This window comes from Equus quagga, chromosome 9 (genome assembly GCF_021613505.1).
Source record: "Equus quagga isolate Etosha38 chromosome 9, UCLA_HA_Equagga_1.0, whole genome shotgun sequence".
Lineage (NCBI taxonomy): Eukaryota > Metazoa > Chordata > Mammalia > Perissodactyla > Equidae > Equus > Equus quagga.
In genome coordinates, this window is record NC_060275.1 from 799,996 (window position 1) to 823,445 (window position 23,450).

Here is a 23,450-nt window from a genome sequence, read left to right on the forward strand (position 1 = left end):
GTGAGGCACTGAGCATGGTGAGGCTCCAAGTGTGCCAAGCACTGAGCGTGTGAGGCTCTGAGTGTGTCAGGCACTGAGTGTGTGAGGCTCCGGGTGTGTCAAGCACTGAGTGTGTGAGGCTCTGAGTGTGTCAGGCACTGAGTGTGTGAGGCTCCGGATGTGTGAGCCTCTGAGGATGTGAGGCTCAGAGCATCAGCGGGGCCTGGGCATCACTGGAGAGGAGCGGTGTTGGGAGCACGGGTCTCTCCTGGCGGGAGGAGTCGCTCACCTGACACCAGTCAGAAAGGCTCCAGAAGGCGCATTAGAGCCTGGAGAAGGAAGCTGAGTCTCAGGTAAAAGACACTTCCTCCTGGCAGAGCTGCCCTTGAGGAGAGCGGAGGCTGGGCCTGCAGAGCCAGAGGCTGTCAGAGCCACCCCCGGGGCAGCTGAGAGTCTCCCCTTGCGACTCGGCGTCCTGCCAGCCAAGTGCATCATTTACGTGGGTCGCTTCAGTGAACCCCATGCCCAGGGCCCCCTGTTCACACGACAGGAGTCCAGGACCCACAGGGAGAAAAGTCAGTCCTTGACCTGAGTGGTGTCTCTGAATACTGACCTTCCCGCCACCCTATGTGGTCAGGAGAAGGACCGTCCATGCCTCTGCAGCAGGCGGTACAATGACCACAGAGCCTGGGAGAATTCTGGACTTCAAAGAACCCCTCGCTAGCCGTGGCATTTTCATGTCAGCCTAAGATTCCTGCTGCTCTTGAGGGACTAAGCGGACACACTTTCCCAGTGGAGGATAGCGTCCAGCTGTCAACAGCCACTGCGAGCGCCACCGGTCTGAGGCCATCAGTTAAAAGACAGACTGCCAAAGGCTAAAACAGCAGAACCGCAGGAAAACCACACTAAACATAAAGACGGGAGAAGGAGGGATGGAGAGGCACTGCCACGCGGACAGGAGTCAGAAGAGCCGGAACAGCCGTGCAACTCCAGATAAGAGACAGTCTCCACCAATAACCAATCATTACTGCGCAGGTGCCTGCACGTGTGAACAGTGCCGAGAAAGCTGCAAAAGGCCAAGTGTAAGGATGGGCCCCTGCGGGCAGCCCACCTGCAGGCCCCAAGCCTGGCACACGACGACGGGTCACGCCATGTGCACGCAGATGTCCTGCACCTGCACGTCCACCTGCTCGCTCACTGGCAACGGAACAAGCAACCGTGAGTGGCACAATTACATCTGAGCTCACACCGACTTCATGTTCAGAATGGGAGTCTACTAAGTCGTGGGTGTTCTTCGAGGAGAACACGTACTAAGACGGCCCTGCCAAGGATGCTGGTGGAGCCGTGGGGCCCGGCATGCCCGGGCAGGAGTGGCGCCCACTCAGAGGCTCAGAACAGCCCATCTTCCTGGGGGCGATGGGGCGATGTGGGGACTCCTGGTGACAATGACAGCCCAGAGGGTGACAGAAGGGTCCCACACCACGGGCATAAGAGTGGGCCCCCATGTCCTGGACCGTGTGGCTGAGAGCTGTTACTGTCAGGGTTTACAAAGCACTTCCTGGGTAGAAGCCTCTGTCCCGTGTGCCGTCTGGTCCCGTGTGGCCACACTGTCTGGTCCTGGGTCGTCATTTTATTTTGCATCCTCAGAGCTGGTTTAGGAAGTGTTTTACAATCATTTCTATGTCTTGTCTGTGGCTCTATAGGTTATTTTTATTAGTCGTTTCATTTTAACAAACAAGATGCCACGCGCCTCGGGCCAGGAACCCCCTCCTCCAGCCTGACGAGCCCCTGAGAAATCCCTGGCAGCACCCTCGATGCGGCACCTCTGACCGATACTTACTGGCTTGCACAGGTCTCGATCGGTTTTCGCCTCCATTTCCCAGATGTGGTGGCCATCTAGAAGAAAGGGGCAGCGAGAAGTCTGTCACTCTGTGTGCCTGGTTGAGTGCACCACCCCGAAGACGCCTGCCTTGATCCGGGCAAATGGGTCCCCTCTGATTAGGGGACCACCCCTTGCCCGGCTAGGGCCATCCCGGCTATTAACTCGAAGGAGCGGAAAGTCACTCATGCGGGACCCGCGGAGAGCAGACGCAGGCCTGGAGGGGAGAGGCTACAATCATACCCAAACTTGGTGCAGGGGATCTGGGGGCCTAAAGACCCCTGGCTTTGCCGGGGACCACAGGGCGGCGAGCCCCAGAAACCTGCCCCTCTGCCTGTGTCCACAAGCACATCTCCAGCCCCACACCGACCACGGAAGGGTTCCCACGCTCCACTCTCCCAGGGAGCGCGAGCCCAGGAGAAAGACAGGCGACCCCAGCAAAATGTGCGCTGTCTCCAGCCCCCGACCAAGGTTTGCATCCTGGCTCTCCACCCGCAGCTCCAGCCGCAGTGCACACAGTGGGAAGCACGGGCCAATTACCTCGCCCCCGCAAAGCCCGCAACACCCTCTGTGCTTTTGGGAGTGGAGTCACTCTAATGAGCAAGGGCCCAGCAGCCAAGGTCCTGCCTCCTGCGGAGGAACTGCTGGGTAAATAAGAAAGTCCTTTCTCTGACTACTTCTGGCCACATCAGGATATATAGAAATGCAAAACACAAGGTATTTTTAACCTTACCCCAGTGGCCGTTTGCATGTTTAAAAATCCCGAGGGTGCCTCTGAAAGGGCTATTGTTCTCCTGGCCCCAGGCCCAGGGAGGGGAGGTTCTAGACCCACGCTCCTGGGAAGGAGTTTGGACACCCCTCTCTGGTGAGCACACTGTTTGGGGACTAGTTTGGGTAGTTAATTTGAATTAATGGGTGTCAGTCTCCGACAGAGGCCTCTTTCCTCGCCATCTTTTATAAAATCGGTTCCCCAAATGAACATGTATAGCTAGATATACTTAGTTTTTGCTTATGCTCTGTTTTCAAAGAAGAAATTATAAATAAATTAGACAAAATCTCCTTTCTCTCCCTCGTAGTGCCGGCGGGCAGGGGTGGAGGGTGGAGACAGAAAGGAAATGTGAGTCACAAGGAGGCCGGCCGAGAGCAGCGCCAGTGTGCCAGGACCACAGCAGCCCCTCGGGACTCGAGGTCCCAGCACAGACCGTCCACCAGATGAACCCACTCAGGACAAAATGCGGACCCACGGCCCAGGGGATGCCACCCACGTCTCCTCTAGGGAAAAACAACAGGAAACTACAAACACAGCCCTCGGCTCTCACAGGCACCAGGAGCGCCACAGAGCAGCACACTTCCCCGGGTCCTGTGAGCTCAGGACTCGGGAGAAAGAAGCGTCCTTAACTCCGGGCACAGGTGCGGACAAAGGATGGAGGATTCAGGCGCCGTTGCCGGGAACATGGGCTCCTTCTGAGCCATGCTGTCCACACCTGCTTGGGACTCGCTGTCGGGCCCCAGCCATCCCCCACTTGTTTAAGGAAACAGAAATTACTCTTCCTATAACCAAGTGTCCCATGTTCTTGGTGCCTTTTAAAAACAACTTAAAAATTTTTCTTATGACCAAGCCTGTCTTTGCCCCCCAGACAAAGCAGCTTTAGGTGCTATACTCTGACCTGCTGGGGGCAAAACCCAGCTGCTGCTCAGTCTTTGCCTGTTGACAGAAGCTGCCAGATCAGTCTGAGTTTCAATAAGGAATTCTGGAGAACGTCCAGGCCCTCCCATCAGAAGGGGGAGAGGGAGGGCAGCGAGTGTGTTGGGAGAGGGGAAGGGAAACTGAGGCCAGAAGGGCCAGGGATAAGACATTTAGCAAAACCTCACGTCGCATCAGCAACAAGGGGAACCCAGTGCCCACAGTGCCCTCCATCCGTCCTCCAGGAGGGGGGCCAGTGACCAGACTCGGCCTCCCCATAAATGTTTTGCAGGTTCATTCGTGTAACGAGAATTAAGTGTAATGCAGGCATGGAGGGGTCTGTGGGGCCCACCAGCAGAGGACATGCTCCACCGGAGGAGTCTTTCCCCTCCAGCACCTCCTGGGCCTGTGGGACGCCTGTCATTGGAGCATCTCCCAGGGGCTGGCAAGCCATGCAGTCCCACTGTGTACAGCACTTCCAGGAGCAGCCAGGCCCAGCCACCCGGCTCAGGCACACCACCCCTTCACAGCTTTCGAAAACGCCGACCCTTTGAGTCACAGCCTAACACAGCACAAGCAAACACATTTAGACACTCCCATTAAAAGTTCAGCTCTGGGACCCCACAAAGTGCCCCCCTGCGCATTCCCACCATGAAGGTCTTTATATCTGTGGTCGATTAACAGCCCAAGGGGGCTGGCATTTGGGGCTTCTGTTCCTGCTTAGGGATCCTAAGAGAATTGTCTTTTAAAGGCCAGTGTCTATTTACAGCCAGAAACGTATGCACAGCAATGGTTCAGGGACAAGACAGGACTGAGGCAGCTTAAAGATGGCTGACAATTTCGGACTCTTTAGGAAATTACACAAATGGTTCTCACTTCCCCTGGCACTAGCAGTGGCCACTGACTGCTGATGTCACAGGAGCTGGTGCCGGTCAGACCCCTTGCCATCAGCCTCTGGGCACTCTCCTCTGCACAGCGCAGGCCGGCCTGGGTGTTGTGCAAAACTTGAGCCTCTGCTAGGAAGGGAAGCAGTCGGCCTGAATGTGCCTTTGTGCTCCAGCCTTATCGAGAGCTTGCTGGCTTCTCAGTAGGAAACTGTGCACAAGCCCAGAAGTAAAAATATTCCGAATCATTAGGGAATTCCCTGCAGCGTGAGTCATCGGAAAGGCTTCCCCGCCACGCCCGCCCGAGGCCTCCACAGCCGGGCCAGCGGTGCGGCTGCATGTCCCGCCACACCCTCGGGACGCTGGGGTTGAGCGGGGTCCTCACAGCAAGCCCCGAGCTTCCTCAGGAGCCGGAAGAGCTTTCTGGGGACTGTTCCGGGGTCGTTCTTCGATGTCGGGAGAGTCCTGAAGAGTCGCAGCATTAACTAAAGTGGTTTGACGGTCACACAGCCCAACGGTCAGAATGGAAACAATGCAGGGCCTCGGTCAGAAAGTTCCTCACTTAAGTGGCATGACGCCTGCTCCCTGGCACCTGGGTTACTCAGGCCTTCGGCCATGCAGAGGCCGTGCCCTCCTCTGTCGTCTGTCAGCCACGGGAGCGGGCTGCTTGTTCTTCACAGATCCCCGTGGAGTGCAAACTGTGTGTCCGGCCTGTGTGTTGGACACCCAGGAGCCACCAAGGCCAGTGTGCATGAGGGTGACACCGCCCTGCCACCAGGCTGCCGGCGACCAGGGAAGGCAGCCTGCGAGGTGTAAACAGGTGGTCCCCCTGACTCCTGTGAGGCCGCCACAGAGGAGACGCCGGGACCCTGCACAGGGACCTAACCCACTTGAAGGGTCAAGGAGGGGAACCTAGGACGCTGCTCCCCAAGGAGTCAGGGTCAGCCAGGGTGGGCAGGGCACACCTCAGCCGCATGTCCACCCACGGTGAGCATCACCGGGCAGGACGTCTTCATTGCCTCCTCCATCCTCCGACTCTCGCGCTCTGGGGCAGCCACAGAGCAACAGCCTACTTCCCCCAGAAGAGACTCGAGTGAAACAGAAATGAGCCACCCGCTGTGGACTCAGCTGGGCAGGTCCAAAACGGAGCCCCCACAGGCCTGCAGACAGGCCCTCCTGCCCACACCCAGCCAGCCCCAGCCACACAACCTCTCCCGTGCCCCCCACCTCAGTCACTGTGCCCTTTGGGGAAAAGTGTGGCCAGGGGCCCACGAGGCGTGAAGCTGAGCCCCCACCTCCCAGACCAGCATCTGATCCCATTCCCGCCCCCTCCCTCGTCTGTCGGATGCTGACCTTGAGGTCAGCCTGAAACCCCACAAGGGAGTGGGAGCCCCCCAAAATCTCCCTACACTGGGGCAAAGGTGCTCCTGAGAGCTCTGAGCTGGGCAGAGAAGGGCGGGTCTGGGGCTGCTGACCCCAGGACCCCAGCAGCACCTGCCCCACTGAGCGTGGGGCATCGCCCTCAGGGGTCAGCCCCCTGGACCAGCTGACATGGGTGAGCGGGGTAACGACAGCTGTCCCTGTGCATGGACGTGGCCCTCCCTACCCTTGCAGTGCCAGCGCCAGGAAAATCTGAAAGGAGAGGTCTTTCCCCCATGCCAAGTCATGGCTTCCGGGTGTGTGAGCGGCACCACAGCCAGCTGTCTGTCTCTGGGCAATTCCCAGAAATCCTTTAGGGACCAGCATGCCTAGGAAGTGGGGCCTGCAGCCCTGTGGCCACGGCATGAACTGGGGCTCCTGCAGCCACAGCCCAGGGTCCAGACCCTGGGGGGAGGTGCGGGCCGCTGGCCAGGCCTGCTGCTGCATCGTTGCCGCGTGAGCACCAGGTGGATGACCAGAGCGAGCGAAACATGACCCGTGCTGGCTCTGCCCCAGCTTGACTGCACCGGAGTGGAAAATCTCAGGGTGCCCAGGCCCCCTGCCCACCCAGGCTGCCAGGCGCGTCACCCGCCTGCAGAGCACAGCCAAGACGGCAGGGCAGCCACGCCCCCCAGGCAGTGAGGGGCTCTTCACACACTCACACATCCTGACACACTCACACTCATGCACACACACACCACACACACTCCCAAACTGGCTGTTTCAGGTCTGGGCGTCCCCCAGCCGCCCAGCTGCACCTACCCTTCATATGGATCCTGCATCGCGACACTGCCACACTAGGAAGCCCACATTGTGAACAGGTTCACACTTAACAAAAAGAGAAACGACATGACGACCCTGGCCCACACCCTGTGCTGCTGGGAGATGCGATTTCCCAACACGCACTCTGTGAGCAGCAGCCATGCCAGCACCATCAGGGGCGGCGGTCCACTGGCTCGGCGGGATGAGTTGGAGCTGTGGCCTGAGGCCCCTCATGAAGCCACTTGCAAGTGTCTTATCTGGGGACACCGGGACCCCGAACGTGAATTCATCTAAGCAGACGGGTCTGAGAGCCACTGGGACCGGGGCGCCGTGGAGGCACAGCGCAAGGAGGCACAACACGCCAGTCGCTCACGCACACACTTGCGTGACACACAGGCACACAGCTCAGGAAGCCCTCGGACCAGAGATGCACATGTCTCCTCCAGGCCTGCCTCCTTCCCCGTCTTCCTCAGGGACAGCTCTGGGAGGACAGAGCGGATCCGTTCACCTGTGCCTCCTCCCTGCCCGCAAAGAAGCATCTCAGGGCAAAGCGGCCGTTTTCCTGCTGCACCTTCTGGAGCAAACAGGGCGTCTGTGAAACACAAGGGAGGGGAGGTGTGTGAGCTCGAGGCCTACCTCCCTCCCACACTCACAGATTCAGGGACGCCTGCGTCTGGCCGTCTACCCTGAACCCGCACAACCTGGTGGTTTCCCTTCACAACGGACCATCATCAGGGGCATCTTCACGGGCGCTCAGGCTAAGCTGGTAAACAGAGGCGAGGACAGCTGCAGCCTCACCACCTTTCTCTGAGCACCTTCCTGCTCGCCGGCATCGCTCTGTCAGAGGAAGGGGCCTGGGGGACGCTGCCCCCTCTTCCGGTCCCTCTGCCGCCCTCCACCCAGCGCGATGGAGCAGTGCACATCAAGCAACCCCCTCCACGCCAGCCGCTGTGCCAGCCTCCACGGGTTCCTCTGCACCCAGACCTTCCCCACAGGTGAGGATGGAGCAGCCACACCAGGCGGGTGACCGATGGGGCTGCACATAGTGCTCCTGGCACCTCCTCCCTCCTGCAAGAAAGCTGGAGGCTCAGCCAGGGGACAGGGCCGAGAGGAGGAAACCAAAGAAGGGCCTCGTCAGGCAGAGTTCCCACCGCGGGAACTCGGGCAGCGGGAACTTGGGCCAGTGCTGATGGGCTGCCCTTGGAGACCGGGGTCTGGGGGTTGTCCTCACCCTGCAAACCGAACTTCAGGGGAGCAGCCCCCATGGAGCCAGTGATGGAGAGACGCTCTCCTGGCCCTAAAAGGAAAGCCGGGTGCAGTCAAGTAGGTGACGGGGCTTGGGAAGCACGAGTGACCAGGGGCCACAGCACCATGGGCGTCCACCTCCTGGGAACCTGCAGAAACTGGACACTGGGGTGCACAGGCCCTTCCATCACAAACACCAGGAGCAGCTCCGGCTCAGCGAAGCCAGCGGCTGGCCACAGGCCCCACAGTCAACACTGAGTTCGTGTGTCACGTGGCCTCAGAACAGGTGTCCCGGGACCCTCCAGTCTCATCCATCCCTGGGCCCGGTGAGCATCGCACTGATGCAGTCCCCTTGGTCCCTCGTATCTCGAGGGCTCTGAAAGTGTGTGAGCCACAGACACACAGCTCCGTGGGCTCCCAGGCGGAGCCACCCAGACCTCTTGGTAAAGGCCGACGGCAGCAGCCAGACCCCAAGGCCAAAGGACCCCAGGGCTGGCCACATGGCTGGGGTGGCCCTACCAAGACCACGGCTTGCCTCTTCTTTAGCTTAAATTGAGCCAGCTTCTGCGTTTGGTTCCGGCTGGGCTCCAGCTCTCGGGACGGCGTAGGAACCCACGAGTCCGAAGGAGGCGAGCCCTGCTTCTGTCTTAGGGAATTTAGCAAACTGTGTGTGAGTATTTGACAACATCCACATCTTTGCCACTTTTTACTTTCATGCTGACAATGACATTTGCTGAGTGCTGCCCACGAACACGTTGTCATCTCTTTCCCGTGAGGACGGGTGACAGCCACACCCTCATAAATAAACTTGGTATGATGAAGATCGAGCCGAGGGTGCTGGGTGGGAACCACTGAGGCGAGCAGCCCACCGCGCCAGGACCCGGGAAGGGCTCACAGCAGAGGGACAAGCCAGTGCAGACCCCGGGCTGGAGCAAAGGGGTAGGGAGCACCAGGGCCGGCCGTCAAGCCAAGACTGTCTGTGCTGGGTGAGGGGTCTTAGTAAGGGTCTAAGCACCTGTGAAGAGGTTTTGAAAGAGAAGTGGTCGAATTTTGTGGTGGGTGGTCACTGGTGGCCACAGTGAACGGGGCCTCCACATTTACACCTGGGGGGATCTCCCCCGAGTCTGGGCGTTTTGGACCTGATGGAACCCCAGATGAGGGGGAGCCCTGTTCATGGTCCAGGCCCACGTAGGGTGTCAGAGGCCTTGCAGGAGACCTCTCGGGAGACCCTGAGACCACACGCAGAGAAGACCGCCATCCGGCCCCAGCTGACATGCCAGCTCGAGGTGGCCGCACAAATTACCCTGAGTCCAGCCCATGCACAGTCACCAGTAGATGAAGTGGTTGTTGTTTGAAGCCCCTAAGTTTTGGTGAGGTTGGTTATTCGGCAAAGTAGTCACAACGGGCTTCACTCAAGGTTCCCAACAATTGCAGCAGAAGAGACCGGTGACTTCACAGAAGGCGCTGTCTTCGGCCTTAGCATCAAGAACTCGATGTTAACCCACTAACCCTCCGAAACCTTAGCCTTCTCTTCCGTCTCAGCCCAACTCCGAAGCAGAGAGTTCATGTTCTTCAGGGGCGTCTTCTCGGTGTTTCCATGTAAATTGGACAAGAGTGCCCCCGGGTTGTTTCAAATGTTCACAAGGGTGTGCAAATAGATGCCTTGACTCACAGATCTGAAAAGAGCTACAGGACCTTCAGTGGGAGAGAGGGGGAGAGGGTCACCATTTCAATTCTATTCTCGCAGGTGGACATCTGCAGTCTCTGAGGCCGGCAGGTCCTGCACTGCCGGGCGTCCTGCACCTGACTCTCGACCCTCCAGGTGTGTGGGTGCCCAGGCCTCCACACACAGACTTCCATGGCTGGGACGTCGTGTGACTCCTCGGAGGAAAGGCCTATTTCACACTGGGCCTTCTGCACGCACAGTAAAGACCTAAGGGAAACCACAGGACTCTTCTAGAAATCTCCACCACTCACGCAGACAGAGCTCAGCGCTGCTGTATCACACTCTGATCACCGCCACTGTGACACTTCTCACGCAGTCCCCGCGGCCCCTCCTCCTGCCTCGGCTGACCCACTGGGACCGGGCTGATGTCCACCAGAGCGGCCTGCGCTGCTGGCCATCAAGGATGCCTTGTTCCAACTTGCCGAATGCAGTGACAGCCGGGGCTCAGCTCTCACCTGCTCTGTCACCAAGAGGAGAAAGCACGCCCTCCCTGGGGGGAACGCACTACAGCCAGCCCCCAGGCAGAAGGACCCACTCCTTGACACACACACAGCTCTGAGTCCCTGGCACCGTGAGCCCGGAGCAGCTGAAGGGACGTCCTGTCGTGGAGCCGGCCCACCCACCAGGGCCTCCGAGGAGAGGGAGGCGGCCCAGGGAGGAGAGGGGGGCAGCCTAGAGAGGAGAGGAGGGGCGCCCTGGGGAGGAGATGGGGGCGGCCTGGGGAGGAGTGGGGTGGCCTGGGGAGGACGGGTGCTGACTTGTGGCACAGCAGCTCTAGTGCTGCTTCTCCGACAGCAGGAGGGTGGGAACACTGCAGGGCCTCTGGCGAAAGAACACGTGTGCACGTCTGTTTCCTTCTTTTGAAAACGTGCGACTTGGTGAACATGTGTGTGACACGCAAACAACCTTGTTTAAACACAGACATGGAGTTAGAACAGGGTCCACACGTACCACCGTGCTGTCCACACTTCACTTGTCACAGTGCGGGGCGTCCACGTGAGTCCAGTCACCACCCTCCGAGCTGCTGCAGGAGGAAGACGGTCGAGGACAGGCCCAGGAGATGGTGTGCGACAGACTGGACTCTGCCCCTCTGAAGGCCAGGGCCGCCCGGGGGAGGACAACAGTTGACATTTGGGAACCAAGCTCCCCACACGGCAGGCAGGTGGCCGACCTCCACGTGGCACCCATGAGGCCACAAAGCGAAGCCCCGTGACTGAGGTGACAGCCCGGCCGTGGGGAGTGTGCCCTGCAGCGGGGGCCCTGAGGGCACCCGCAGCAGCCCGAGAGCATCCTGGGGACCCTCTGGTCCTGTCCTGCCGTCAAGATGATGACTGGTCCAGGAAAACAGTACAAAAGGCTGCTCGAGCTCTCTGGATATCAGCCCAAGGGAGCTGCAGCTCGGGACAGCTCTGAGCACGAATGTCTCGCCACAAGAAGAGCACGCTCCTCCTCACCACGCACAGACACATGTTTAAAGCTCAAAAGGTCAAGTTATTTCACAATTAACCTCCTGCAAAGAAGGCTGTTCCAGCCATGCCAGTGCTTCTCCTTGTCGGCACACGGGGTTGAGTTTTCTCCATAGTTTGAAACACATTTTCCAATTATGTACATGATTATATAGCAGACCAAGTTAAATGTGAGAGACTTTTAAGTCCATTTTGATTGAAGTACCTTAAGTTTCCTGCAAACTGTACAAAATCAAGGCCCATTATGGAGGCTGAATGCCTCTGCGGTTTTCAGTGATTACCGTGAGGCCTGCCCTGGCGCTCTCAAGAAAATTTCGATTGGGAAATGTGAAAAAGGAAAACAAGCCACCAAACCCGAGCACCGCGGGCCCCTCCCCACCCGAGTGGGCACAGCACCATGCCGAGGGCCTTGGGCTGCTCTCCAGCTGCAAGGAACCGGCTCCAGAAACAAAGCTCGGGGTGTTAGGGAGAAGTGAGGCCTGCACGCCCTCGTTGCTGTTCACGTGTGCAACGAGCAGCTTCTTCGTGGACACGGGGGTCAGGAGCGGTGCCACACACTGCATCTGTCCTGCCGCACACCGAGGGGCTTCTTGCTCTGGGTCCCCAAATAGCAGAGAAAAGACACTCTTCACCTTCAGACCTGCAGCAGCCTCTGTCCACAGCTTCCTCTTCCGAGCACACGCACGGGAGTGTGCGCACGCCCACAAAGATGAGGTCTACACACACACACACACAGGTGAAGTCTACACACACACACAGATGAGGTCTACACAGGTACAGATGAGATCCACATTCGCATGCACACAAAACGGCGGCGGGTTCTAGAGGCCACCATCAGGAAGAGAACAGCAGCGTCTGCCTCTGCGTCTTTAGGGTGCGCACCAACAAGAAGGGGGGACTGAAGGATGCTAAGTGGGTGTGGAAGGTCTCTGGGCCTGAGCGAGGGTCCCACCGGCGACTGTGGCCGCTCTGACTCTGAGGAGGCCGATTCTGAGAAACGAGAGGAGCTCGTCGGTGCTGCCCAAGACTCGGCCTGAGCGGAGCAGGAGCAGGCACCCGAGAGGGAGGCGCCCCGCAGCGCAGAGAGGGCGCACGCCGGGCCTGGCGCGTCCCCACACCTCAGTCCCTGTGGTGTTGACAGCGAAATGTGTAAGAAGACCCGCGACGGCTCCAGAAACGTGCACTCACCACTGGACGCAGCCCTGGCTTTCCATGCAGGCCCCGAGCCCAGCATACACAACCAGCGGAGCAGCCGCTCCCCACCCCCCCGAACAACTCCCACCAGTGCCCAAGCCAGGAGCCACACAATGGCCTCTCCTGAGGAAAATACCTGGGGCCTTCTCCACGAAGACGACCTTGGAGTCCTGCAGGAAGTTGTGGCCGGACAGGACCATCTTCTTCCCGCCGAGCACAGGGCAGCTGCTCAGGCTCTGCTTCTCCACGAGGGGCAGCTCCTGGGCTGACCGCTGGGCTGCGTGGGGTCAGGAGAGCGAGAGTGAGTGACAGGCCTCCCCAGGCCCCGCCTCCGCACAGCATTCCCTGAGGGCGGCCGATGGGTGGCCAGGCCTCAGGAACGGCACGTCCAGACCATTCCTCGGGTGAGGAGGGTGAATGGCGTGACTCGTAATGGAACAACAGTGCAACTGCGCACCTCACCCGCTGTGTTCACAGCCGTCTCCTGAGCAGGACGCAGCACTTTACTCCAGGTCAGAGTGATTACCAAACAGAGAAGGGGAACAGCATGTCTGATCGGCCCGTGCGAGAAAACCACGTCCCTCAGGGACGTGCACACGTGCAGGTCTGTGTGCATGAACCTCCATGTGAGGGGCGTGCACACTCCCCACGAGCAGCCTGCTGGTGCGGGAGACGCCCCAGCAATCTGCACAGAGGACGGAGCATGCCACTCTGAATGGAGACGGCCTGATCACAGCGAAGATCCCTGCCTGGATGCCCGGGTACCGTGGGAATGGAACGTGGTCTCAGGAAGCTGGCAGCAGCCATGAGAGCCCCCACCCTGGGGCGCTGTGGGAGGGGCGTGGGGCCAGGCGCTAATGGAAGGTAGGAGTCTCCAGAGGCAAGGCATGTGAGGGAGGTCCCAGAAGAGCCAGGAGCCCTGGGACAAGAGGGGCTGGGACATGGAGGCCGTCGGAGGCCTGGATGTGGGTCTGAGGGAGCTGGGAGGGGGCGCTGGTAGAATCACCAGGTGGCAGGGAGCAGACCTGGAGCAGGGCTCTGACTGTCCGGGGGAGGCAGGACAGGCAGAAGGACGCAGGTGCAGCAAGGCGGCCAGAAGCTTCCGTGCAGAAGCAGACAGCGAGAGCGGGCACTTCTGCAGGCTGCACAAGCCAACGGTCCTCGCAGAGTCACCTGATAGCCAGGGACCCATGAGTGAGGCTCCCACTCCATCTTGGGGAGGAGATCACGGTGCAGAAAGGTGGCGTGACCCCACGAGCCGTCCATAGTGTGGAGACAGGCGCCTTCGAGACCAGACGTGAGGGATCGGCAAGCGGGGAGGTGAGGGGAGCACAGGGCAGAGACCCCAACACGGGGCAGGAGCTGGGGGACGGGAGGAAGAGCCCCTCTGGCTGAGGTCAGTCGGCATTCAGGTCGGAGGCAAAGGAGCAAACCAAGACGCCCCAGCTGAGCCTGGGAATGGGAGCCGGGAGGACGGGGGGCTTCCTGAGACAGCCCACGCCCGGGGCTGGGGGTCCTTAGAGGTGCGGGAAGGAGGAGGGGCCGCTGGGAAGCCATTTCCTGGACAAGGAGATGTCTGACAGCGGCCAGCAGTGCAGCTGGGACGACTGTATCTTCCTGGAGAGTCCCAACGACACCTCCCCGGGGTCCCGCTCTCGGGTCAGGAAGGAGGGCCACGAGGAGAGGGGAGCCGGGAAGGAAGCGATGCTGAAGCAGAGGGGCTGCGGTGTCCCATAGACCGCTTCACCAGTGACCCCACGTGCCAACAAAAGTTAACAAAGTCATCGCAAGAGGAAGCTGAGCCATGAGGCCTGGCCCCGGGTGGGAGCATCGGCGTCACACCTGGGCAGCCCACCCACACCAGGGAAGAGCAGTGAGTCGCTCGCAGTCTTACAGCTCCAGGTTTGTCCAATCACCGGACCACAGGCAGAAGGCCATTTCTCAAGCTTTCTGAGATGTGAGGGGATTAACTCAAACGTGATCAATGAGAACATCTCAGAGCTTCGGGACTAACCTTCTTTCCTTTTTATTCTCCCCGTCAGTGTGGGGAGTTGGGGGCAGGCCCTGCACCAGTGCAGAGCCAGCCAAACCCACCGCCAGCTTAAGTCAAGCCTTCCATGGTTCACGCGTGACAGGCATGCGATTGTCCCCTTGGAGGAACAGCTATTTCCAGCGGCTTCACAAGAAAAGCACAGCTCACCAGGCACCCAAACGAGAAGCACAGAAAAGGCGTCCCTAAAGAAGGTGTCTGCCCCGAGGCCGGTGCCGGCGTCACCTGAGGACGGGGAGGTGCAGTACTTACAACACTCGATGGGGTTGGAGGCGACCTGCAGCGACAGCGTCCGGCCGTTGGGCTGCGGGATGTGGACCCGGAAGACCAGCCTCACTCTGGTGTTCTTCCTCCCGATGTCCGTCTCCCCTTTGCGCAGCTCGATGTCAGAGTTCCTGAGCTTCAGGATCCCAGCGCAGTCAATGCTGCCAGAACAAGAGGCCGCACCTTCTCTCAATCTTCGACGCACGGATGGAAGACGTCCACCCACTGGCCGCCACCCAGGGCCTCGGGCCAATCCCACTGGGCTGGGCCTGCTCCTGCCCTCCGGCTGGCCCACCCTCCCGGGACAGCAGCTGACCCCCAGGAGAGACCTGCAGACCTCCACGGGCAGGACAAAGCTGCATGTTCACACACGCAGCGAAGTGGGGGGACTAAAGTAATGTGGAGACAATCCCCCCCGACCACTGGGGTCTCCGTCATCTACCCTTGATCCCGAGCAGACACTCAGGGTTCTGCAAGCTTCAGTCCCACTGCACTGGCAGGTCTGGAGGCACCAGGCACAGCACCACAGGAAGACAGGACAAGAGCCTGCTGGGTTCCCTCCTGCTGTGCAAGTGCCCGTGCGCTTCCCGAAAAGTTCCATTGACTTAAGATTCGGACAGCACCCTCGTTACTCAGTTTAAGATGCTAAATTTTCTAGGGCTTCTGATGACTTTGTTTAATTTCATTTAACTTAATAGTTTCATTCAACAGTGGACTCCAGCAAAACGCTCCACGTGTAAACTAGTGGATGGAAGCTGAACGGTTCGTCTCTCAGGAAGCTCTGAGAGTTCGGGCTCCGAGTCGTGTCCACTCCACCAGGCGGAGACTCGCGACCAGGACCCCACACGACCTGGACAGCAAACTACCTGACTGTGTCCCGACCTCAGGAAACTCTGATTACAGCTCTTGAAGCAAACCCAAGGATGTGCAACAAATTCAGAGGCCCGTAAATTCCTCCAAATCCATGAAAAGCCAACGTGGAGAGAAAGCTTTCCTTTTGTTTTTAACTTAGAGGGTTTAACAGTTACAAATAACTTACCAAAATCCCACACAAACGCCTACGCAACGTGGCCGCATGCCCCTCCTCTCACATTCTCTCCGTTGCCCACCACAGCCCAGCTGCCCACGCTCCTCCCTTCCCCACGGACCCGCCCCTCACTCCTGCCTCAGACCATCACGCGGGCTGCCTCACCCGTTTCAGCTCTCAGCGTAAATGCCGCCTCCTCCTGACACCTCCCTCACCTCCAGTGGCCACCGAGCTCAAAGACGCCACCCTGTCAGTGACTCGGGGCCTCAGCTGTTTATCCACACGCGTATTTACTACCAGGGCCCTTCCGTGGGACAACCTTGTTCCCTTTCTCTGCTGCACTCATGGCTCAGGAGCGACATGCAAAGCACATAACAGTCACTCAGCTAGTGGGATTAAATGAAGCCACGAATACAGGCCCTATTTGGACATGAGAAGATTAATTAATCTTCAGCTTATTAATCAATTCACCTATGAACTAATGAGTCAAATCTGACTGTGACATTGGAGCTGGTCATACCAGCAACGTCAGAGCCTCTCTCAGTGAGAACATTACCCAGACATGCTGTTCTCCTTGATTTTCCTGTGTTTGCACGGTAAGCCCCCTCTACTCTGCAGCGCTGCACGCAGACATGAACGGGCGCCGTGTGTAGAGCTGCAGGCAGGCACGGGAGGCACTGACTGCTGTGCAAGTGAGAGATTGGTTTCAAGTGGCAATATGCATAGTGGCTGAAACCCTAGAGAGAAACAAATCTGTTGTCATAAGTATTTGTGAAGTGTCTTTAGGTGTTAAGCAAGGGCACCCTGGGCCACTGGTGCTGTGGAGAGGGGTCTGTGTAGGAACGCAGGGGGCCTGCCCCAGTGCCCGCAGCCACGCAGCTTACATTGCTCGCATATTATTTTCTGGCAGCAGTGGGATTTCCAGGACTTTGGTGTTGGAGAGGATGACTTCGTGACTGGTGGTGGAGACGGTCTTGCCGGTGATCCGGTGGACCTGGTAGAAGGCGTGGGGTCTCAGCAGGCGGTCGTCCGCCGTCCCGATGAACAGCTGCAGCGTGAGCGGCTCGCTCTCCAAGTAGCCGTGGAGCTGGTGAGAGAACAAACACCCCCACTAAGCACCCTGCGCACAGACTGCTCAGAATCAATAAAATTTTTATAAGCAGAGGCTAATTCAAAAGGAAAACCTGTGACAGGTGCTGGGTGTTAAGTCCCTCCCACTCCCGGCCCCCTTTCTGCTTCTGTGTAACATATTGGTCCAATAAGACAAGTGTGCAGAAAATGCCTCATTATGCTAAAGGTCCTGGGGCACTCGGCCAGGTGTCGGCTCTGAACACTCCTGCCGCCCACGTCTGAACACACACACGTGCACACTTGTACACACACTACCGCAACCACCCAGGACGAGCACCCAGGACGACAGTGACGACACTCATGGCCATGCTCACCTTCCCTGGAAGGAGCAGCAGGCGGGAAGGCACCAGTGGCTCCTCCTCCTCAGACCCGCCTCTCTCCTCGTGCACTTGCGTGCAGGAACACCACCCTCTGTGCTCCGAGTAGGACCACGTGCGGCTGGGCAGCCCCATCAGAATGCCGGCGCCACTGAGCTGTCTGCCGAAACCCCCTCCCCTAATAAATCCACACACGCCCAACAGAACAGGATCCACTTTCTTGTATTCAGTCACATCCTCACCGGCAGACAGGGCACTTGCAAACAGACACGTAAACAAAATTGGCCCTTTTCCGCCTGGCTCGGAGCCTCTCTCTCAGAGGCAGGTGGTGGCTAAATGCTGCCCTGGTGCCCCCGGCCCTTGACCCCAGATCGGCTGCAGAAGCTCCGGGCGTCAGGTGTGTGGCCGGTCTGTGACCAGCGTCAGACTACATAGGGACCACACGTGACAAGCCCACATTCTTGAAAAGACATAGTGTGTGTCACCACACGACTCCAAGGAGACTCTGATGACGGGGCACAGGACGAGCACGGCACTCCCACCAGGTGCCGGGGCCCAGCTCTGCTCCTCGGCACCACGGACGCTGAGGGTCAGACCCCATGCCAGGAGGTGAAAAGCGGGGCCCTCGGACCGTCCCCGCTCCGTCTTGCCTTCCTCTCGGCCTCACACATCAGGCTCTCCTTAGGCCAATCGTTTCCGGAACTACTGTTTCTCTGCTTTCACGTGAACACCACCATCAGGGTTACTACTGAGAGACGCCACCCCACGGGGCAAACTCCGTCAGGAACAGGAACACTTTCTTCTCAATCAAGCACGTGGCTTAGAGGGGCTGGGTCCAGACCCCGCTGCTGTGTCCTCATCACAAGTGGGGACGGGGCCTCCCCTCGGAGCTGCTGCGAGGACCGCCATGCGCCCATGCGAGGGCCTGGGGCAGCGCCCGGCACACAGAAAAGGCTCAGCGCGTGTGAGCAATCTGAGTCCTCTCCTTCTCCTCCTGTCTTCGCTCTCCTCCTGGCTAACTCCAACCACTGTGACAACAGGTAGCGACTGGAACCCACGCCAATGTGATGAGCCACGTCACACGCTCCGAGGGAAGTGACGCACCAGAACGCTGTCCATTTTCGACAAGCAGACAAGCCAGAACCCTGTCTGAAGCTGCGGGGCCTGCTGACAGCTGGGAGCCCCCAGGCCCTGGCACGACCCCACCCTGCTCAGGGCAGGGGATTCTAAGGTGGGGTTGGAGCCCCCGGCAACGTGCAGGCTGCTCAGAAAAGCTGCAGGTGGAGGGGGAGGGACGAACAGAAGCCACGGGAAGAACTGGCCCCCCACTGGGGACGTTCTTGCCTGTCCATGCACCAGGCACAGCTGTGAGAGCCAAGCATCTGCTGGGTCCACAGCCCGGTAGTGCCTCCCAGCAGCCTGAGCACCGACAGAAGCACAGACTAGCAGAGGTGCACATGGAGGACCAGTCTCTGGTCCACCGTCTGGCCTGTCTGCCCTGTGAGCCGCCCGCCAGGACAGTCACTTCAGCTGCCTGAAGCAGGCCGGTGCTGGACCACAAGGGCCTTCAAGCAGGGCTGGCAGGGGACGGAGGGAGCAGGCTGAACCGGGGATGAGACCAGCAGACCCGAGACACAGCCATGGCAAGATGAAGGCCGAGGGAGAGGAGGGAGCCGGCGCCCTTGGGAAACAGAGCGGGGCAGACACAATACCCCAGGGACAAACCGAGGGGAGGCTGCAGCGAAGAGAAGAGGAAGCTAAAGCTGTTAACTGGGAGTCAGAGAGAGAAATGGAAATGCGGCCATGAAAATACAAACGGGAATTCCCCAACAAGAAGAAGAAAGTGCGACAGTCTAGGCCAGGAAGAAAGTCACTGCTGGGTCTCGGCAGCCACTTAGCACTCGACCTTCGAGCATAATTCCAACTTCCTGTGTTTGCACAGATTTTAACTTTCACTTTAATACGCCAACTTGAAACAAAGTGGACTTTAGAAATAGGAATAGAAACTCAGATCCTGCAGTCAGCTGCGGCTGGATTGCGACGTGGCACGGGGACCCGGGCTCCGCAGGCCAGCAGGCCTCATGTCCTCCCAGGCGTACCACGGCTGCGGCCTCGGGTCGGATGCGAGCAGGTCCCTCATGACAGGGAGGTGAAGCACCCTGATTTCCATGAAATCTGCTGGGCCCCAGCGCGGCGTCTGGGAGCACCAACACCGTTAGAAGGCGAGGAGTCTGGGCTGAGCACTCACTTCAGACACGCATCGGCCTCCTCCGCCCTCACGCATCACCCACGGCCACAGCGGCAGGAAAACAGGTGCTCTGTGGAGTCCCAGGTGGATGGAGTGGAGGCATGCTAACTTGCTGCCTCAAAAAGTGCAGGACGGCCTGTTCCCTTCCTGGAGGGTGTCAAGGTCCATGTTCAGAGTGGACGACACGGCTTTCCCGGGGGGGAGCGGCTGGCTGCACCTCCCCGGAAACCCCGGAGGAGGAAACGGGCCTCTCTGCTGAAGTGGCGTCTGCGGGGGTGACCTCGGCCAGTTCGTGGAGGAGGACGGCCCAGCCGGTCCTGTGCCATCTGGCTCGGAAGTTTGTCTGGAGCAAAAGCTTCTGTTTCCCCATCACCCAACTGCTCTAGCATGCTGGGAGATTTTTTCCAAGTACATTAACCTCTTCATCCTCAATGCAACTTAGATTCTTCAACACAAACACTTGGAATGTCACATTGCAGATTAAAAAACAGGGACTGACCGCAGGAATCTATTAACCAGGAGAAGCGGGCGCCTGCCATGTGAAGTGTAGTTCAGTCAGCAGTGAACTGATCAGAGCCATGCTGACAAAAGATTCATGGACTGTTCTCACTTCATTTAGTTAAGAGACAAAGTCATTTATGAATTTTGAGTCCTCAGAAAAGGATCCCACATGACGACAGAGAGTTCATGAGAGAGGTTCGCACGCAACCCGCAAGCTGAGCCCCAGGGCCAGCCCACCACCCACTCGGGCCGGCAGAGGACAGATGTGCTCATGCGAGAGGCCACTGGGGGAGGCTGGGGCCAGGGCCAGAGGAAGCATCCATAGCAGCTCCTCGTTACAGCAGGACCGACTGAAACATCAATGGCTCTTTCAGTCTCGCCCCTGTCTCCTTGGCCGACACCGTCTACATGATGTCACAATTACGGATACAAGAAACTACGCCACAGAGACCGCGACTGACTGCCATTGTATTCGTAGCCCCTGAAATGGATGAATTTGCAGTTTCAAGTGGATTTCCAGCAGCTCTGAGACACCCAGCAGGGGGCTGGTTTATGGGTATCTGGCGTCTGTAAATGTCTCCGGGTGAGCGTTCTGTAGCATCCCTGATTAATATTTAACAGCCAGTATTTGTCACAGACTGTGGAGTGGCTAGCCGGGGCTCTGAACATCACCTGTGAGATTTCACAGAGACGAGGAGGAGCTCCACACAGGAAGGACGTGCACCGACGGTGAGTGTAGCAATGTTCCCAAGTCTGAACTACTGGGGACTGTCCACACACACACACACACACACACGCAGCATGCACACACTCATGTGTGTACATGCAACCCTCACGCACATGAGCGCACAAACACCCAACACACACAAACTCACATGCAGGCACATGCACACTCAGACACTCACACGCATGCACATACACTCATGCACACATGCACACACTCACACAAAGGTTCTCCAGACGTACTCTGGAATATTCTGTTTGGTTGGAAAGAGTTTCTTTCCTGGTTTGCAGCATGAGATACACATGTCAGGCATCCCATTTTTTTTTTTTTTTAAGATTTTATTTTTCCTTTTTCTCCCCAAAGCCCCCCGGTACATAGTTGTATATTCTTCATTGTGGGTCCTTCTAGTTGTGGCATGTGGGACGCTGCCTCAGCGTGGTCTGACGAGCAGTGCCATGTCCGCGCCCAGGATTCGAACCAACAAAACACTGGGCCGCCTGCAGCAGAGCGTGCGAACTTAACCACTCGGCCACGGGGCCAGCCCCCAGGCATCCTATTTTTATCTTTTTCTTTCTGTGACACGCTCCCAAGCATCCGTGGACAGGATCATCTTCATAGTGGTTCTTTCATATTAAATAATTAAGCTGGTCCACAGGTATGTGACACGTATGAACTAAATACGTTTCTGAGAGGCGTGTGCCCACAGAGAGGAAGGGAGGGCGTCCAAGGCTTGCAGCCGACATGGGCCCTGAGTTTCTGTGGAGGAACCCAGAGACATCCAGCAGAGAACGGAGAGCTTGTGGTCAGCACTGTGTGTAATGAGACCACACGGCATCTTCTCCCTCGGCCCTGCTCCATCCTGCTGTCCTCCAGGCCTGCGATGCACTAAAGACCAGCTCGAGCCTCTCACACCCCTAAGGCCATCGACACAGAGAACCCACGGCGAGCCAGCCCAGCACCTGACACTCGTTTCTAGGTGGTTCTTGCTAAAATTGTTTAATTCTGCAGGAACAAAATGTCTCCCCTTTTTGAACGAAAACCTGTTTTCCTATAAGAATACAAGAGTGTCTCTATGCAAACAGGATTCAGTTAGGACGGGAAAATCAAGACCAGCTTGTCCCATCCACTCAGCTTCTCATCTCCTTGCTGGGAGCATTAGTCCAGTGTTTTCTCAATTTAATGAACTTACTAATAAGAAACCTTGACTCCATGCTGGACTCAAACGTGCATTTTTATCACAGGAAATGTAAAAATAAAATCAGAGTCTGATTAAAAGACAAATTTTGCCACTCTATTCCATTTTGCGAAATTTAATGCAAGAATATGGAAATGAGTCTTTAACCAAAACCCTCTCCTGTGGGGGTGAGTGTGTTCCAGGTGTCAGGAGGCGGCCCGATTGGTCCACAAACAGGCATGGCTGGGGTCAGACAATTTGGAAATGACAATTTAAAATTCTCCCAGGATTCACGTGTGGCATTTCTCTGATGGTGTGTAGAATGCAGCAGATTGTGGGTATAACTTTATCCTTTTAAAAACATGCCATTTCAGTGAAAATGGGACTATTTAAGGTTTAACCTGGGAGGTAAACATCTATTATTTAAAACATGAAGTTCATTTTAAGAAAAATGACTTAAATACTTCACATGTCGCACTCCATGCATTTCCTGCCTCTGGCATGTTAGAGTATCTGTCAAAATAATATTTATAAAATTACCTGTCATAACAATGACTTCTCTTTGCTTCAACCTAAACTAAACAAAATGGACTATTCCATTTTCAAGGTGTGAGAGTTATGAGTTTTCTACAAATAAAAATGTTTGTTTTTAGCTCCTATGCTGACCTCAGCACTTACACGGACACGACAGGTGGAGAGAGTGATTGAGGCCAGAGGCATCCGATGCTGACGTTCCAGCAGCCCGCACACGCACACACGCACATGCGCACATGCAGCAGAAGGCAGCGTCGCATAAACGAAGGACCCGTTAACCGAAGGGAACTTCTGTTTTTCAGCTGGTCACTTTGAGTCGGTCTACACACAGACTAAGTAAAGGGGATCCTCGTGTGTATGCGGCGATCCCTTTAAAGCGAGATTATGCCTTAAACCTAAGTGTAAAATCTGCATCTTTACACAATACCGAGAGGAACCACGCTGGGAGGAAAATCCAGCTCATAAACCGGCTTTACTATTTTTTCACCCAAATTCTCTTGCTCCTGGATTATCTTGAGACTGTTTGTGTGATGTGAGCATTTTCTCACTATATTTCCAGTCCCCAAATTCTCGTGCAGACGCCCACAGGAGACCTGCCCCTGCCGCAGAGGCTGTGCCCCCGCCCCACGCCTGCAGCCGGGCCCCTGCACGAGGCCTGGAGGGAGGATGGGTCCCAGGTATGTGAGGACAGAAGGGGCTCCTCCTCACGAGAAGGATTTCCTGCGTGCAGACACGCTCTCCCAGATAAAGAAAAAGGAAACACGATCTCTGCTGCTGGCCCTGGCTCCGGGATGGTGAGCAACAGATGCAGCAGTGACCGCGAGGGGCTGTGTGTGCGGGCAGGGGCCTGCCGACCAGCCACCGAATGAACCATGATTATCAGAGCACAGACTGACGCCGCAAAGCCACCCCTGGAGACCCTCATCACGGAGAGCAGAAAAACCGGACATGAAAATGACAGCGGCATCAAACACGGAGCCGGAGGTCCGAGGAAAACCCCCTGGACCATGGGGAACCCACACGAGACGGCCGCCCATGCCCACGCTTCTCTCCCCGGGGCCTCGCTCTTCCTGGCCAGGCCCCCAGGGCACCTGCTGGACACAGCACAGGCAGAAGCCTACCTGGGGGACGTGATTTCTGTGTTTGTAAAAAGTGTGTGTGCAAGGGGGCTGCAGCCTCCTGGCTCACAACAGCGTTAGGTGAAAGTCACCAGATGAAGGACACAATCCCAACTTCCTCACC

The 23,450-nt window shown here is 57.5% G+C and overlaps 1 protein-coding gene across 5 annotated transcripts in view; it reads right to left on the reverse strand.

The window, feature by feature from the left end:
• Positions 1-23,450, reverse strand: part of NFATC1 (nuclear factor of activated T cells 1) — a 124,682-nt gene that overhangs the window by 53,513 nt on the left and 47,719 nt on the right. For all 5 annotated transcript variants that reach the window (XM_046671230.1, XM_046671233.1, XM_046671232.1 and 2 more), the window contains exons 4-7: positions 16,464-16,666; positions 14,541-14,713; positions 12,375-12,515; positions 1,820-1,875 (exon numbers count right to left, since the gene is read on the reverse strand). In XM_046671230.1, the coding sequence (XP_046527186.1) occupies positions 1,820-1,875; positions 12,375-12,515; positions 14,541-14,713; positions 16,464-16,666 (573 nt within the window). The remainder of the gene's footprint in view (positions 1-1,819; positions 1,876-12,374; positions 12,516-14,540; positions 14,714-16,463; positions 16,667-23,450) is intronic.